This window comes from Prinia subflava, chromosome 14, assembly GCF_021018805.1.
Source record: "Prinia subflava isolate CZ2003 ecotype Zambia chromosome 14, Cam_Psub_1.2, whole genome shotgun sequence".
In the NCBI taxonomy this organism is placed as follows: Eukaryota; Metazoa; Chordata; class Aves; order Passeriformes; family Cisticolidae; genus Prinia; species Prinia subflava.
In genome coordinates, this window is record NC_086260.1 from 8,968,142 (window position 1) to 8,984,714 (window position 16,573).

Here is a 16,573-nt window from a genome sequence, read left to right on the forward strand (position 1 = left end):
TGTACCGGAGGGGGCTGCGCCCTGTCCCGGGTGGCCCCGCGGAGCGAAGGGTCCCCATGGAGGCGGAGGAAGCCCCGCGCCGGGTCTGCTTTAACGTGCCCATGTGCTCGGCGCGGCCTCCTCAGCCCCGGCCCCGCTTAAGGTGGCCCGTGGGGCTGGGCAAGGTCTCCCTCCACATACTTCAGGTCCGGGGCACAGGCACGGGGCTCGGGGCACGGGGTTCATGCCAGCTCCGCGGGGACACGCCTCTGACCCCCAGCCCGGGGCCGAGCAGGGAACACTCCACCCGAGTCCACCTTAAGGGGGGAGGGCGCTCCGGCGGTGTTTGTACACAGTGTGCGCACCCTGCCTGCACCTCCTGTGCCCTGCCTGCACCCTCCCGCACATCCCCTGCACCCGCCTCTCCTGCCTGCACCCCACCTGCACCTCCCGGAGACACTTCTTCCTTCCACCTCAACACCCTTGACCCCAGTCCAAACTTACGGTGCTGGCTGGGGGAGCTGCAGCTTCCGTGGGGTCGCATCAGTGCTACACAGCAGATAGGAGCAGACTCTGTGCCCCCAGAACAAGGGAGACACCCCCCAAAACACACACCCCACCACCCAAGGTTCATCAGGGGGACAAACAGGAGACCACTCCCACCCCAGCACCCCAAGACTGAGCAGGAGAACAGGAGGCAGTGCAGGGACAGGGCTAGGATCTCTGTTTATTGAGGCGATGCTGTGGGGCACCCCAGGAGACTTCACCAAGGCACGGTGGCACTGGGGGTGTGCAAGGACCCCCAATGAAGCAACACCATGGTGGTGTAGAAGCAGCAGGTCCCTCAGGCCTTGCCAGGGTCCTCCTTGAGTGTCACCGTCCGGTTGAACACCATCTGGGGAGAAACAGAGGGTCTGCTCATAGCCCCATGGCAGGCAGGGGGTGCTTGCAGATGTGTGTGTGGGCTGCCTCACTGCCCCACGTCCCACAGGGCTCACCTTCCCCTGCTCACTGTCAGGGTCCACGGAGAAGTAGCCCAGGCGCTCAAACTGGAACTTGTCGAAGGGTCGAGCAGACTGGACAGAGCTGTCGACCAGGGCATTGTGCACCACACGCAGGGAGTCCTGGCAGGAGGGACAGCTCAGCCAGCACCCTTACCCTTCTGTCCTCTCCACCCCTACCCTCTGCCCAGCTCTCCCCAGCTCTTCTTCCCCCCTAGCCACAGTAAGGCCTTGCTCCAAGAGGGGTAGGGTGTACATGGAAATGGGTGCTTCAGGACTGGGTGCAGGAGGTCCCCATTTTCCCCACAGGCCCATAACCTCAGCTGCTGCCACTACTCACAGGGTTGAGGTCACTCAGAAAGCCACCAGGTACCTCCGATGGGTCCTCAGGATTTTTGTGCAAAAACCTGCCATGAGATAAGAGTCTTTTCCCAAAGCTGCCAAATCAGGGGAGGTGGTGCCACTCATGGGACCCCAGCGCAGCATCTTCCCTGCCAAAGGTCTGAGCAGACCCCAGCACGGCTGTGCTGCTGCTCCAGCACTGCTGAGTGTGTGCTGACCCTGGTTGGCAGCCAGGTACTCACAGCCGCTCATAGAGCCGCACTTCACAGGCCAGCGGCACCGACACCCAGTGGATGAAAGCTTTGGGCTTTTCTGCCACATCAGACTTGGTGCAGGTCACCTCCAGCTCAATGACACACCCACTGACATCCTGAGGGAGAGGAGAGGAGATGAGCTAAACTGTCAGGCAGCAGTCTTATCCCATATGGCAGACCTGGTGCTGAACTCTCAGCCCCACAGCTCGGGATACCTTGTTCCCCGCTGTGAGGCACAGGACAGGCAGAGAGCAGCCAGCCAGGCAGCCTGAGCCCTCACTGTGTCCAGAGCATCCAGCACGAGATGACCATCGCTGCTTTTCCCTGCTGGGGCATGGTCATGTCCTGACATTCCACAGCCCAACCTCACGTCACCGGTGCCCACAGCCACGCACCTTGATGACATTCTGGACGGCGATGACGTAGCCAGTGTGGCGCAGCCCCACCGGCTGCCCAGGGGCCAGGCGCTTGTAGCCCTTGTCTGCCTCCTGTAAGAGAGTTCACAGCTGCATGAGGGGTCCCAGCATGGGCAGCAGGTTCCCCCTCCAGCACGTCTCTCTGCCCCCCACTCCTGCCATCCCAGGGATCAGTGACCCCAGGGTTCATGGTTTGAACTTCCATGTTGCTGTGGGATGTTCCCATGGACAGGCCAGGTTGAGCACCATTGGTTGGATGTGTCCTGGCCAGGCTGAGGACAGCATTTGCCCAGTGCCCATCAGAGCTGCTGGTCCATTTTGGAGTCACAGTCAGCTGCTCAACACCTGCTTGTGACCTCTGTGTGCAGCACCCAACACCACTTCCAGTGCTGCCAGGCTCCTGCTGCACAAGCTCCAGGAGTGAGGGTAGTATAGTCCAGTGGGCCTGGCTTACCTCCCTGAAGTCTGTCTCCTCAATGTAGACAATCTGGTGGAAGGGCACTTTGTGAAAACCACGGCTCTCATCGGCTGGAAAGTTGGGCACAAGGACCTCCAGTGCCTGGGGAGAAAGAGGGCGTGAATGCTGATCTCAAGGAACCCCACTCCCACAACAGCCCATGGCAGTCTCACCTTTGGAGAAGGGAAGTTGGTGATGGTGACCTTGAGGGGCTCCAGGACAGCCATGGCACGGGGGGCATGCTCATTCAGCACCTCACGTGCGCAAGCCTCTAGCAGATGCGGCTCCATTGTCGCCTGGGCCACCGTCACACCAACCTGAGGAACAGCATGCTGTGACCATGCTGGCCAGGGGATGCAGCCATCTTCCCTGTCCTATCCTATCCAAAGCCTACCCGTGCACAGAAGTTGTTGATAGCCTCGGGGGGGAAGCCTCGCCGGCGCAGGGCTGTCAGTGTGAAGAGACGCGGGTCATCCCAGTCCCTGAGGAAACACCGCTGTGACAACCAGGCATGCTCTGGGTAAGCCCCATCACGGCAGCTGGCCCTGCTTCCTACCTCACAGCACCTGTCTCCACCAGCCGGATGATCTTTCTCTTGGAAACGACAGTGTAGAGCAGGTTCAGCCGCCCATATTCCCACTGCACAGGGCAGTAAACATCCAGAGCATTGCACAGCCAGAAGTAGGAGGAGCGCCTGCAAGGGAGGTATAGGGCAGCCCAGCTCAGCCGCATGGACACACTGTCCCCCAGCACCCTGGCAGCCACCAGATGCTGTTCCCAGCCCTGGGCCATCCCATGCACGGTGCTCACCTGGCCTGGAACTCCTTGGTGCAGAGGGAGTGCGTGATGTGCTCGATGGAGTCGCAGAGGCAGTGTGTGTAGTCGTACGTGGGGTAGATGCACCTGCAAGACAGACACAGTCAGCTTAGGGCAGAGCATGGTGCTGCTCCACTCCTGACACCTCCTCACTCCCAGAAAATCCAGACCCATCGCCAACACATGTGCCGGACATGGCAGGCCCTCCCTACCACTTGTCCCCAGTGCGGTGGTGTGGAGTGAATTTGACACGGTAGGCAACAGGATCCATCTTCCCATCTTCCATCACCAGCTTCATCCTCAGCGTGGCTTCCCCCTCCCCAAACTTGCCCTTTCTCATGTCCTGTGGAGAGGGAGGAAGCTGTCAGCTGAGCCACAGATCCAGAGTCCACAGGCATGCAGCACCTGCCCCAGCCAAGAATACCTCAAAGAGCAGGAGTGACTCCTCCACAGGCCGGTCCCGCCACGGCGAGGGTGGTGGGTTGTGGCCCTTGATCTCCTCCACCTTCTGATGGCAGACATATGCGTGACCCCTAGAGAAGGGAAATGCCATCACCAGACATGAGTGACCCATCCCCTGGGCAAAGAGGAGCCCCAGCCACGCTGTAGGACATCAGCCCCAGCACATTCCTACTGCCCCACATGCTCACCTGCGGATGAGCTCCAGGGCCCAGGTGTAGAGCTGGTCAAAGTAATCTGATGCATGTGTCACTGCATAGGGCTGGTAGCCTGTGGGGATGGGTGAAATGGAACAGGTTGGAGGAACCCCAAAGGCCCAGCAGCAAGACCTGAATGCAGGGGTGTCCCTGGCAGCTGGATTGATCCTGCCCTCCTCATCCCGAGCCATACCCAGCCACTCCACCATCTCCCGGATGGCTGTGAAGTACTTCTCCTCCTCCTTCTCAGGGTTGGTGTCGTCATAGCGCAAGAAGCACACGCCACCATTGGCCTGGGGATGAAGAAATAGTGAGCAGTTGCCCCTGAGGGACTACAGGGCCTGGCCAAAAGCCAAGTAGCAGAGAAAGGCAAGGGCCAGGGCAGCTTGGTGCTTTATACCTTGGCATAGCCAAAGTTGAAGTTGATGGCCTTGGCATGGCCAATGTGCAGGATCCCATTAGGTTCAGGAGGGAAGCGTGTCCGTACCTGAAGAGGTAAAGGAGGCACTTCTGTCCATCAGCAGGACACTTTTACCTTCCTTGAGAGCAGTGACACGAGCCCCTAGCAATCCCACAGAGCACCCCATGCTGCCTGTGGCTGTGCCCCCTATGAGCTGCTTGTTCCCCACCCACCCCAGCTGTGTCACTCTCACATGGAACCGCTGGGCTGTGGGACATGGCCTCACCTGCCCACCTGTGATTGCCAGGTGCTGCTTCAGCAGGGCCATAGTGTTGGGCGTCACCACGTAGCCCTCAGTCTTGTAGTTTTCTCCTGCAGGCAGAGGATGCTCAGGGCTGCAGCACTGCCCTAACCATGCCAAGCCCAGCAGCCAGCAGGGAAGGACACAGGACCTGTCCAGTCCTCTGCAGCATGGAGAGCTGGGACCTGGCACAGAGCCAGTGCAGTGGCCCCACATATGGCAGTGACTCCTCACACTCACCTGGCTTGTGGAACTTCAGGGCTTCTCCCCGCAGCTGCTCTAGCAGCGACTGTGTCTCTGTACCCATGTCACCTGCAGAGAGATGGGGCTGAGCTCCCTGATCACAGCTCCCAGGGCCCAGCTTGGAAGCAGGTCCAGCAGAAACTAAAGGGCTGGCAAAGAGGACAGTCTCCTACCATTCTCCAACACAGCCACCTTCTGTTTCTCTGCTGGGGCCAGACGGGCCTTTGCCACCTGCAGAGACCAGCACAGCACTCTGAGTGCCCAGCTGTACCACATACCTTCTCCTGGTCCAGCCTGCTGTCCCCAGTGCTCCGTCAGACCTGTATCCATGGTGGCAGCTCCACCCAGAGCAGCTATTTGGGATCCTACCTGGACACTTTGTAAGAAGATACCACCCAAGTCTCCAGCTTCCCCTTCTCCTTACCTTTGGCTTCTTTTCCAGGTCAGCTTCTGTCTTTGGTCCAAGCAAATGCAGCACCTGGAGAAGAATGACACAGTCAGGACACAAAAAGGCTCCCTGTGTCCTAAGGCCTGGAAGTGTCCTGTCCAGTCATCACTCCACTCACTCTGCCTGCACCTAGGTGGGGCAGGCTGTCCCCAGTGCTGGGCCCTCTTAGGGGACTGGCTGACAGGTCCCAGCCAGTCACAGCATGCCCAGGGGACCACAGCAGCCTCTGACACAGTAACCTCACACCCACCTGCAGGTCCACCTCGTTCTTGATGGTCTTCCCGTCTGCCCACCGCAGCTGGTTCCGTGCCTCCCCTGTGGACAGGGCATCCCGTGGGCAAGGGGCAGGGTCCAAGCCCAGCGGGAGCGTCAGCCAGCCACTGATGCAGAATGCCTCACCCTTTGCCCCAGGGCTGTCCCTGGTGCAGGGCACTATGGCCCTGCCTGTGTGGGGGATCTGGCAGGATGACATCTCCCCATGGTAAAGGGCTGGTTCTCAGGATCCAGGGGAGCAGATAGTGGCACTGGCAGTCAGGCACAGGGATGTGACAGCCACCAGCACCAAGCAGGGGCTGCCCTGGTGTCACCACTCACCCATCAGCAGCCCCATGTTGAAGTGGTAGCGCTCTGCCAGCAGCTCTGCTCGGTGCTTGCTGATCACAGCCTCCACCTGGGAGCAGCACAGGGACACCGGGGTGAGCGAGGCAAGACAGGAGCACACCAGGAGCCAGTCCAGTGTCCCCTGTGCTGTCTCCACAGGGTCATAGCCCCACTGACCGCTTCCTCGATCTGCTCAGGGGTGATGCAGACCCCCACACCACAAGCCCGCTCAAAGTCTGCCACATCCAGAGGCTCCAGGGGATGGCTCCTCACGTACTCCAGCGCAGCTGTGGACAGAGCAGGGATGAAGAGCGTGGCCGCGGGGCCGGGGCCGGGCAGGGGCCGGGGCCGCACGGTACCGCTGAGCTGCAGGTCGGTGAGGATCTCCCTGCGAGCGATGTAGCCGACGAGGAAGCCGAGGTGCTTCGGGTCCTTGAGGCGGGCGGCCGTGTTGTACAGAAGCGTCCCGGTGGCCTTGTCCAGCGCCGGGCCCAGCGCGCTCCGAGCCTGTCGCCGCCCGGGGGAGCGTCAGGGCAAGACCGGGGCCCGAGCCCCGGCGAACCAGCGGCACCGGGGGCCGGAGCGGGACAGGGGAGTGCCAAGGGCCCAGACCACTCGGCGAAGCCGGAAGGGTCCTGGGAAGGCTGGGGTCGAGGGAGTGACAGCAGGACCACGGTGCAAATGTAGCCGGGTGATACCGGGGATCGAGGTACCGGGTTCTCGGGGGTGACACTGGTACCGGTATAGCGAGCTCCCAGCGTGGCCGGGTCCCGAGGTGGCATCGGGGTTACGGGGTACTGGGGATCGAGTACCGGGGACCAGGGCGCGGGCCCGCGGCGGACGCACCTGCAGCACAGCCCGGCGCAGCAGCGCGCTGAGGGCCCCGTTGCGTAGCGTCTCGCGCGCCTTGGCCTCGCTCAGGCCGATGCCGGTGAACAACCCCAGCGCCTCCTCCGCCTCCTCCGCCGCCATCGCCGCCGCCGCCGCCGCCATGCTGCCGCTTCCGCCCGGAGGCGGCTCCGTGCGCAGCCAACCGGCGGTGGGAGCGCTCCGCTCTCGCCAATGGAACGGCGGTACCCGCGCCGGCCGGGCCAATGGGCGCGCGGGAGGCGGGCTCAGCGCGCGGGCGGTTGCATCATTTAAAGAGACCGGCGGCGGCGGCGGCCACGTGGGGGGCGGGGCTGGAGGCGGCCCGGGGGCGGTGCGCGGGTCCGATCCCGCCCCCCGCGCCCCCGTCTGTCGGCGCTGCGGGCCCCGCGGCTGGTGCCGTACCTCCGGTGTGCCCTGTGCGTCTCCGTCTGCCCCGACGGCCCCGGCCACCGGCCCTGCGACCGGCCCGTGAGGACGCACGGGCCCAAGGTCCTTGGGTGGAGACTGGTTCGCGGTGGCGGCCTCAGTCCGTTGTACGCGGAGCCAGGCTGGCTCGGTGTTCCCGACTCCCGCCCGATCGTGCGTGGTCTCTTGGCCTCGCCAGCCCAGTTGTCTTCCCTCCTCCCCTGTCCACCTCGCTGTCCTGGTACACCCCTCATCCCAGTATTCCCAGGCTTCCCCAGACCGGTGGAGCTTTGGCTGCCTCAGCCCAGTGTCCTCCTGTCCCTTCTGTCTCATGTCTTGTCCCCAACTCTCACCTTTGCCCCGCCAGCTTCCCCAGCCTGGTATTCTCTAGTTCTTCCGGGCCCTGGGTGCCCCCCCAGCCCGATGACTCCCCCGATCCCGGTGTCTTCCACAACTCCACGTTTTCTGCCTCAGCCCAGGAGTCCCAGCCCGATATCCCTCCCCTCCCAGCTCGGTGTCTCCTCTTAGCTCAGCGCCGCCCCAGCCCAGTGTCCTTTCCATCCTACTCCCACCTCAGCCAGAGTAGCAGCAGACTCTAGTGGTTGGGGAAGGGGGTTTATTGGAAATACTGGGAGGGGGGAGGCACTGGCAGGTCCTGCCAGCCAGAGCTACTAGACACAACCAGACAAGGCATGTCCTGGCTCCTCCATGGGTGGGTGCTGGAGTCAACGCTGGTGTCACAGTGAGTCGCACACCACGGAGGGGACAGCCATTGCTTAGCACCGGCACAGAGCTATAGTTCCATCCTGGTGCCAGGCACTGTGTCTGTCCCCTTGCTGGCTGCCTGCTCCCTGCCCGTAGCTGGCAGTGGCTTTAAGCTATAGCGAGCACTGACATTGGTACCTGAGACGCTGCGGTACTCGCCCATCTCCGTATGAACGTTCTCGTTCTGGGTGATGGTGAGCAGGACGGGGACGGAGAGCGTCACCTCCTTCCGAAGGACCTGGATGCTGAGCGCTGTGCGTGGGGGGATCTTTGCTGGCAGCTGCACCTCCACGCGCTGCCGCCGAGTGCTGGATTCGCTGCGCCCTTTCTGCACCGTAAAGATGTTGGAGGCTTCCACGGTCAGCGTGAAGGAGAGCCCGGCTTTGAGGCTGGTGGCGTTGCTGAAGTGGAAGCTCTGCCAGAGTGTGGTGCCGTACTCCCGGCTGCTGCTGGCTGCCAGCGCCTGCTCCGACTCTGTCTCGTTCACCCCCTCAATCTCATCCACCAGCACCTCCCGCTCCTCCTCCACCCGCTTCTGTTCCCAAAGCAGACGTGCCGAGACCAGGGGCCGCCCGGGCCGTAGCGGGCGCAGGTGGGACAGCCGAGACTGAAAGTTCAGCTCCTGTTTGTAGTCAGCGAGACGCTCGCCAGGCCACGCCAGGCAGTGCCAGCCGCCCCGGCCGGGATGCTGGTAGAGCAGCCAGACGCCTCGCTGCACCACGTGGGAGGCCACCCGGTCGTTGAAGTACCCATACGCCAAGTTGGTCTCCTCTGTCACCACCTTGCAGGCGCCTTGGAAATTGGGGTGCTCGTAGAGGGTGATCTGGGGGTCCCCCAGGTCATGGTGCACGAGGCGCAGTGCTGAGAAGCTGTTGGGCTGATCCACAGAGGGGTACTCGCCCTCCTCAAAGGCGTGCGGCTCCCCCTCGTATTTAGGGTCCGTGTAGGCAATCCATGGCTGCCCCACCACCTTCAGGGAGGCGATGCAGTTCCCAAAATCCAGCTCGTGCAGGTCAGGCACGTCGCAGGTGAACTCTCGGCTCAGCCCCTCAAAGTTGGCACGCTCGTACACTGTGATCCGGTTCATGGTGCTGAGGGTGCCTGCTCCTGAGAGGGCACGACGTGGCTCACGTCCTGTCCCGTGGGGTCACGTTGGTGCCACAGGAGACCCGTGAGGAAAGCCCAGCCAGCAAAGGCAAACCTCAGCACCCCTTTAACCCCTGTCCTCTGCCTTTCCTTTGCCCACCTCCAGCTGGTCCCCGTGCTCTCACCGTCTGTCCTGGCAACACCCCGCTGCTGTGCCTTTTAGGAAGGGGCGCTGGGACCAGGGCGTGCCATGGCACGAAGTGAAGGCGATGACAATGCTCGCCCCCACACACTGCACCCAACCCTGTCCCCACTTCGGTGTTGGGGAGCCAGCCAGGCCCTGCACGGCAGTCGACACACAGGGATGCCGGCCAGTCCCACAGACCAGCCCTGCCGGAAAGTCCTGCCATGCCCCAGGCACGTAAGACTCTGTGCTGAAGAGTCACCACCAATTATCAGTGATGCTTCCGCCCTGCCTGCACTAATTATAGTGTGAATCGCCGGTGGGGCAGGAACTGCTGGCTCACCCCAGTAGGGTGAGAGGGCATCATGGTGGGGCAAGCCACCGCCCCAAAACAAGAGCCTCTGGAACACTGGTGATCCCAGCAATTGGATATGGACATCTGGCATGGTGGCATTCCTCCAGGCCTGTTTCTGAGGATGGCTGGGGCAGATGGGGACACTTCTTCCCCATTGTTGCTTCATGGGGTGGCCAAGGCACTGCTGGCGTAGGATGCAGGGCACAGCAGAATGCTGATGTCAAACCAAGGCATTGGAAGGCAACCACTCCAAGCACAGCATGCTGGTGGTTTCCTCCACGCTCCATGCAGGTTCCCACGGCACAAACTGGAGCTGGCCTCCCCAGGAGCTACTGGTGTGGGGCACAGGGCACGTGCACTGCCCTAGCAGGCACCCCACTGAGACAGGGCTCAGGCAGCTCAAGGGTTCTGGGGCAGGTTAAGCCTTTGACTTTTGGCCACATGCCCAGGGGCTGCCTCATCCACTTGTCCACACAGCCCTCACCAGCCCAGGGCTGTTCCCAAGGCACAGTGCACAAAATGGGAAGCCACAAAGCAGATATGAAAAGCTCCCAGTGAGGTATAGAGGGATCCTGACCCACCCTCTTGGGGGCAGTCAGGACCCCCAAAGCCTCTGGGTTATAATCTGCCTCTTGGGGCTGAGAAGCAAGGCCCGCTCTGGCTGAATGGGGTCCCCCAGACCCCCAGGGGTTTGGTACAGCCTGTGGGCACCCACATCCTGTGGTGGAGGATGGAGACCCCACTGCTCCAACAGCCTGTCCCCCACAAGTCACCCAAGAGAGGACTCGAGGTGTCCCTGAATTTTTGAACCCTATTCTCTTCGAACCTCTGTCCCCCAAAGGCCAGTGCCACCCCACACCTCACCCCTCCGCTGCTAGTGCCCCGCTTCCCCTGCCTGCAGTGCCAGGACTGCCAGGGTCTCCCAGTTTATTGCCAGATGTCGGGGCGGTTGGGGTTACACCAGACAAACGCTACGGGAAGCAGTTAGTGAGTGGGGGGCCATGGGGGCCGCGGGCAGGGGGCAAGGAAGGGCTGTCCCACTCACTCCCCCAGCCTGCGGCCTCCCTGCCATCTCCCCGGGCCGCCACGCTCCCCCGCGCTGGGGACCCCTCCTGTGCCCCGCGGCTGCCCTGGCTCCGTGGCCCCCAGCACCCCCCCTCGCTGTGTTCACGCCCCTGCAGCGAGGCCGGCGGCCAGGGCGGCGCGGGGGGCACGGGCAGCGTGGGTGGGAGGCGGTGCTGGCATTATTGCTATGGCGGGCGGGAGCAGCGCGACCCTCCCCACGCTCAGATCACAGTCTCGAAGAGCGTCGCCTTCTCCTTGGGGGGCTCTGGGGCCAGCAGCTTGGCTTCTGCCTCTGGTGTCAGGTACTCCAGGTGGTGTTGGCCCCAGATTGGAGTGGTCAGGAGCTGCCAGCGCTGTGGGGACATCGTGTCAGCACCCAGGGACAACAGCACTGTGGGACTGCTTGGACCCAGCTTGGCAAATTCCCCATAATGCACAGGAATAGGAAAGGGATGGCATTTGGATGAGGGTGGAGGTGAGACTGACACAAGGAAGGGATTGAAATGGGATTGAGAAAGGGACAGAGATTGCATGGGGACAGGGTTGGGAATGAGACATTAACAAGATTAAGACAGTGATGTCAGCAAGGATGGGTTTTGGGTGAGGCTGGGAGTGGGGATGGGAATCTGATAGGAATGAGAGAAATGAAGACAGGAAGACAGGAACAGGACTTGGATAGGGGTAGGCCTAGGATGGAAAAAGGACTAAATGAGATTAAGAGAAGGATAGGAATTGCAAGGAGACAGTGATAGGGACAAGATTTGCCTGCAATAGGGATAGGACTGAGACAGTGATGTAAGCATAAGTGGGAATCAGGTAAGATTGGGAAGGAGACAGTGATGGGGACAGGGACAGGATTTGGGTGGGAGTGAGACAGTGGGGACAGGCACACGATTTGGGTGAGAATGAGACAGTGATGAAAACAAGGATGGGACCTGGCTGTGGATGGGACTGAGATGACAATGTGGCTGGTGGAATTTGAATAGGGCCGGGACTGGGCCCTGGACAGGACTAAGACACGGACAACCATGGCTGAGAATGAGGTGGGGACAGAGGCAGCAGTGCTCCCACTGCCCGCCCTCACCTCGCGCAAGGAGCCTTTGCAGCGCAGGAACTTGTAGATAACAGTGCAGGGGATGCAGAGCATGGAGGAGAGTGCCAGGACCCAGCCGATGGCTTCCCCCCACCACGGGTACACGTACGTCTTATTGTATGTCAGCGGCTTGTAGTTCACCACGTGGAACACAAAGATGCCCTGCGGGGAGAGAGGAAGGTGAGGTCCCCACCCCCGACGCGTGTCACCGCCGTAGTCCCCGATGTGCACAGCCGCCCCACGGTCGTGACACGTGTGCTCACAGCGGCCGCCGGGGGGCGCTCAGTGCCCGCGGCACAGCCGGGGGCGGTGGCACACGCGTGTCCCCACGCGCGGTGGCCTCGCTCACCACGCAGACCAGCGGTGTCACCACAGCCCAGCACCACTTCATGACTGGCAGGGGCCGGTAGCCGATCATACGGGCCACGTCGTCCATGAAGCGGTCGGCACCTGCAGGGAGGAGGGCTTCAGCTGGGGCACTTGTGTCCCCCCTTGTGTCCCCCTCCCCGTGTCCCCCTTGCCTCACCATAGACCCAGGCAATGACCACGCACTCCCAGAAAGCCTGCCACAGCAGCGTGATCCCGCTGGCCGAGTAGTTGTCAAAGAGCTGGAACACGTACATGCCGCCCTGCCAGGAAGGTGCCCGTGTCACCAGCTGTGTGCTGGCTGTCCGGCACGCCAACACCCCGGCAGTCACAGCCTCACCAGCACCGGTACCCTGCCTGGCATGGGCACCCTGCATGCCATGGCACCTGGCTCCCACAGCACCCCTATGCCACAGAGACCCCCTATGCCAAGGCCAGATCTACTGACACGAGGGCAGCAGCCCCAGTGAGCTCCCACACCACAGTGGGACCTCATGGGAGGCGATGCCTCAGAGACAGGCACAGGTGGCCAGTGTGGGGCTGGCCGGCAGTGTCCCTGCTGTGTCCCCCACCTGTGTGACCATGGAGAGGTCAATGAGGCAGCAGATAACGCAGCAGAGTGCAGCGGTGAGCTCACGGCGCAGCGAGCCAGCCCCCGGCTGGGGAAACAGGTCCAGGATGCCCGTGATGAAACCCTCGACACCGACAAACTGTGGCACAAAGAAGGGTTCAGTGGGGACGTGCCACCCATCCTCTCCCTGTTCCCCATTCCCCTGGTTGCCACAGCACCTGGCTGTCCAGCCCCAGCACGAGGAGCATGATGAAAAAGAGCGTGGCCCACAAGGGGGACAAGGGCATCAGTGTCACAGCTTTGGGGTAGGCGATGAAAGCCAGCCCGGGACCTGCAGGAGACTGGGGTCAGAGATGCCACTCAAGGGGTGACACAGCTGGCACCCATCGTCCATCACTCACCAGACTCGGCCACCATGGAGATGTCCACGCCTTGCTCAGAGGCCATGAAGCCAAGCACGGAGAAGACAACAAAGCCGGCAAAGAAGCTGGTGCAGCTGTTGATCACAGCCAGGATGTAGGCATCCCTGTGGGCACAGCATCTAAGGACGTGCTGGGGAGCACTGGGGGACACACCATAGGAGACTGCCTGCAGCTGGTGGAGCCCTACCTGTAGCAGTTGTTGTGGAAGCGGTTGTAGCTGCCCAGTGCGGTCAGGGCGCCCAGCCCGATGGCATAGGAGAAGAAGACCTGGGTGCCAGCATCAATCCAGACCTGGGGTGTGAGGGAGGGTGTGAGGGGGTGATGGGGGTGCCAGAGGGGTGTCTAGCACCCAACTCCCTGCTGGCTCTCCCCACTGCCCTCACCTGTCCCTCAACCAGCTTGGACCAGTCAGGTTTCAGGTAGTAGATGATGCCACCCAGCGCGCCAGGCAGTGTGACTCCGTGGACCAGCAGCAGGATGAGGACCACATACGGGAAGAGTGCCGTGAAGTAGACAATCTGAAGAGCAGTGGGCAGCCATGAGAACTCCCAGGCCAGGCCTCTATGTCACGTGCCACAGGTGTCCCAGCAGGACCAGAGCTTGGGAATGACCCCAGCAGCTGGTAGCATCCCCTGGAGAGATGCGGGACACGGGCCTCCCACGCCTGTGGGCTGTGGCACAGAAGCGCAGGAGCCAGCAGTGCCACGTGTTGCAGTCCCGTTCTCTCATGCCAGTGGCCCTGATGCATGTTCCCCCTGCCAGCATTACCTTCCCAGTTGACTTGACACCCTTCCAGATGCAGAAGTAGACAATGACCCAGGTGGTAACCAAGCAGAGGATCATCTGCCAGTTCATCTCCCCTGGCTCGCTGAGGCCCCCAGAGATACGCAGCACCTTGTTCCTGCAGAGCGGGGCTGTGCTAAGCACCAGCATGACACCAGCCCCAGATGACACCCTCCTGGTTCCCATACTCACTCCCAAAACTCAATGACAGGTGAGCGCTTATTGGTCATGTCAGTGCAGTTGAAGTTGAAGGTCCAAGTGCTGGCAGTGGCATTAGTGCTGACATTGTGGCACAGGTCCGGGTTGAAGAGCTCCGTGCACTGCTCTGTGTTCCAGGGGTGGCCACAGGTGGCCCAGGGCAAGGTGTCCGTCAGTGAATGCACCAGGTAAAAGAGCCCCCACACTAAGATCATGATGTAGTAGGAGTTGCAGAAGAAGACGATCACCATAGAGGCCAGGCCTAAACCTGTGGCACGGGGAAGATCAGAGCCCGCAGGCACCTGTGGGCATCTGGCAGCAAGCATGGAGTGGGATGTGGGATGTTGTAGGGATGGGGGAGGACAGAGGAGAACTGACAGGGACAGGACAGGGAAAGCTGGCAGCCCTGGACAGGACAGCGGAGAGCTGGTAGGAATGGGACGGGGAAGCTGGCAGCCCCAGGCAGGACAGGACAGGGTGGAGACAGCTGGCAGCATGGCACAGGACCAGCGGGGAGCCGGCAAGATACCTCTGAGATGGGGATCCAGCAGCCGCCCGGGGTCCAGCAGCATGCAGGCAGGGAGCCACAGGGGCAGGCAAGGCAGGCAGGGGAGCACAGGCTGCCATGGGGCACAGGTGCAGGCAGCTGCCATCCTTGGCCGCGGCACAGGGCGGCAGCGGGACACGGGCAAGGTGCAGGGGAGCAGGCAGGGCGTGGGCAGGGTGCTGCCAGCCCCAGCAGGCTGCGGGCAGCCGAGGCACAGTCAGGGTGCAGGCAGGGTGCCGGGGGCCCTGGGCAGGGTGCAGGGGCCGCGGAAAGGGTGCAGGCAGGGCGCGGCATTACCCTTGAAGAGGGGGGCGATGTTCCAGGCAGCGATGCCCCCCTGCTTCATGAACTGTCCCAGGGCCACCTCCAAGAAGAAGATGGGGATGCCGCCCACGAAGACGATGAGCAGGTAGGGGATGAGGAAGACGCCTGGGGCCGGGGGCAGGGGGACGGCTCAGCCGCCGCCGTCCCCCCGGCCCCCCCTTATGCTCCCCGCCTTCTCCGCGCCGCCCGCCCGGACGCAGCGAATGGCAAAGGCGTCTCCGCACCCTCCCCTTGCCGCGCTGTAGGTCAGCACGGGCAGGTAGTGGGGGGCTCCCACGATCCCCCGCCCCGTGACTCCGGACCCACGCGGGGTGGCCCACGAGCCCCTCGAGGGTGAGGGCGAGCCGACCCAGCGAGGGGTGCCCCCAGGCACACACTCTGGGGCGGGAAGGGGGTGCCCCCGCGCCGCGGAGTGCACCCCCGCGGCGTGGGGCGAGCATGAGGCTCACCTCCGCCGTTCTTGTAACACAGGTAGGGGAAGCGCCAGACGTTGCCCAGCCCCACGGCGAAGCCCACGCAGGACATGATGAAATCCATCTGCCGGGTCCATGTCTCCCGTTCGGGGACGGCCTCTTTGGGGGGACCGGGGGGTCGCACCAGTGGTGCCGTCACTGTTCGCTCCTCGCCCGCCGTGGGGGGCTCTGTGCCCTCGGCCCCGCCGGGGCCTTCTGCCGAGACGGGGGGAGTGGGGATGCCCACGCCGCCGTCACGCGCGCCCGTGGGGGCGCGATGGGGGGGGAAGCACCTCCCCCCCCCGCGCGCCCCTCTCCGCGCGTAGGGGCGTGACGTCAGATGTCAGGCCGGCGCGTGACGTCACAATGCAGAGCGGTGACTCACCCCGCGGCGGCGGGAGGGGGCGCGCCGCGGTCGCGCGTGGCCGTGGGGCCCCCTCTCCCCCTCCCCAAGCTCATCCCTTCCCGGCGCTCCCTGCTTACCGGAGCCCGCGGGGGCAGCGGCGGCCGCGGCTGTGGCGGCGGCGGCATCGCGTCGCGGGGCGTCGGGCGGCTGCGGGGCGGCCGTGTCGGTGGGGACGGGGGGCATGTCGCGGGGGGCCGGGGAGCGGGGGCGGGTCGGGGGCGGCTCCGTGGCCGAGGGGGCCTCAGAAGCAATCCACGAAGCACTTGAAGGTGAGTCGGAAGAACCTCATTGAGGGCGGCGGGGCGCGGCGGGGCGGGCCGGGCCGGGCGGGCGGCTCAGAGCCGGGCTGCGGGGCCGGCGCCGCGCGGCCGCTCCGGGGCTCTCTGCGCCGCGGCACCGGGCGGCGGCGAAGGCAGCGACCGGCCGCACCGCCCCCCGAGCCCCATTGGCCGCGCCACCCGCCCGCGGCTTGACGGGACTTGCAGTCCCGACGCACTGGCAACGGCCCCGGGCCAGGCGGGGTGCACGGGGGGACAAGGCACACCCGGCGGGACTCCGGACACTACGGACAGCGGGGGACGGCGTTGGCAACGGGGGATACCGGGCACGAGGGACACAAGGCAATAAGGCATGCCCGGGGACACCAGGGAGCGGAGCGCTAGGGACAGCAGGCGACAATACAGGTGGGGCAGACGAGACACTTCAGCGCTCAACAGGCACTGTAACTCCGGGACTTGCACGTCTCACCCCACCAGAACTAGACCACAG

General features: G+C 63.3%; 3 protein-coding genes across 5 annotated transcripts; all 3 read right to left on the minus strand.

Moving 5' to 3' along the window:
* Positions 1-682: 682 nt before the first annotated feature.
* Positions 683-7,536, minus strand: QARS1 (glutaminyl-tRNA synthetase 1). The gene is made up of 24 exons (XM_063412034.1): positions 6,760-7,536; positions 6,273-6,420; positions 6,091-6,200; positions 5,908-5,983; positions 5,564-5,628; positions 5,290-5,343; positions 5,039-5,096; positions 4,863-4,934; positions 4,608-4,693; positions 4,322-4,408; positions 4,115-4,214; positions 3,916-3,994; positions 3,690-3,798; positions 3,478-3,608; positions 3,260-3,352; positions 3,006-3,143; positions 2,844-2,931; positions 2,623-2,766; positions 2,447-2,551; positions 1,972-2,064; positions 1,565-1,692; positions 1,321-1,387; positions 978-1,103; positions 683-874 (listed from the first exon to the last, which is right to left on the minus strand). Exons 1-24 carry the CDS (start codon positions 7,519-7,521, stop codon positions 824-826), a joined length of 2,970 nt encoding a protein of 989 aa, XP_063268104.1. The 5' UTR covers positions 7,522-7,536; the 3' UTR covers positions 683-823.
* A 251-nt stretch (positions 7,537-7,787) lies between these two features.
* Positions 7,788-10,342, minus strand: LOC134558312 (epidermal differentiation-specific protein-like). The gene has a single exon (XM_063412039.1). It carries the CDS (start codon positions 9,038-9,040, stop codon positions 7,982-7,984), a length of 1,059 nt encoding a protein of 352 aa, XP_063268109.1. The 5' UTR covers positions 9,041-10,342; the 3' UTR covers positions 7,788-7,981.
* A 146-nt stretch (positions 10,343-10,488) lies between these two features.
* Positions 10,489-16,039, minus strand: SLC6A8 (solute carrier family 6 member 8). Of its 3 annotated transcripts, none has more exons than XM_063412035.1 (14): positions 15,883-16,039; positions 15,397-15,615; positions 14,921-15,052; positions 14,071-14,344; positions 13,864-13,996; positions 13,479-13,613; positions 13,283-13,386; positions 13,075-13,199; positions 12,892-13,004; positions 12,675-12,812; positions 12,263-12,365; positions 12,086-12,186; positions 11,728-11,898; positions 10,489-10,996 (listed from the first exon to the last, which is right to left on the minus strand). In XM_063412035.1, exons 1-14 carry the CDS (start codon positions 15,986-15,988, stop codon positions 10,865-10,867), a joined length of 1,986 nt encoding a protein of 661 aa, XP_063268105.1. In that variant the 5' UTR covers positions 15,989-16,039; the 3' UTR covers positions 10,489-10,864. The 3 variants fall into 3 exon arrangements, with proteins under 3 accessions (XP_063268105.1, XP_063268107.1, XP_063268106.1); XM_063412037.1 differs by having other exon boundaries at positions 15,397-15,519; positions 15,883-16,033; XM_063412036.1 differs by having other exon boundaries at positions 15,397-15,612; positions 15,883-15,899.
* Positions 16,040-16,573: the final 534 nt, after the last annotated feature.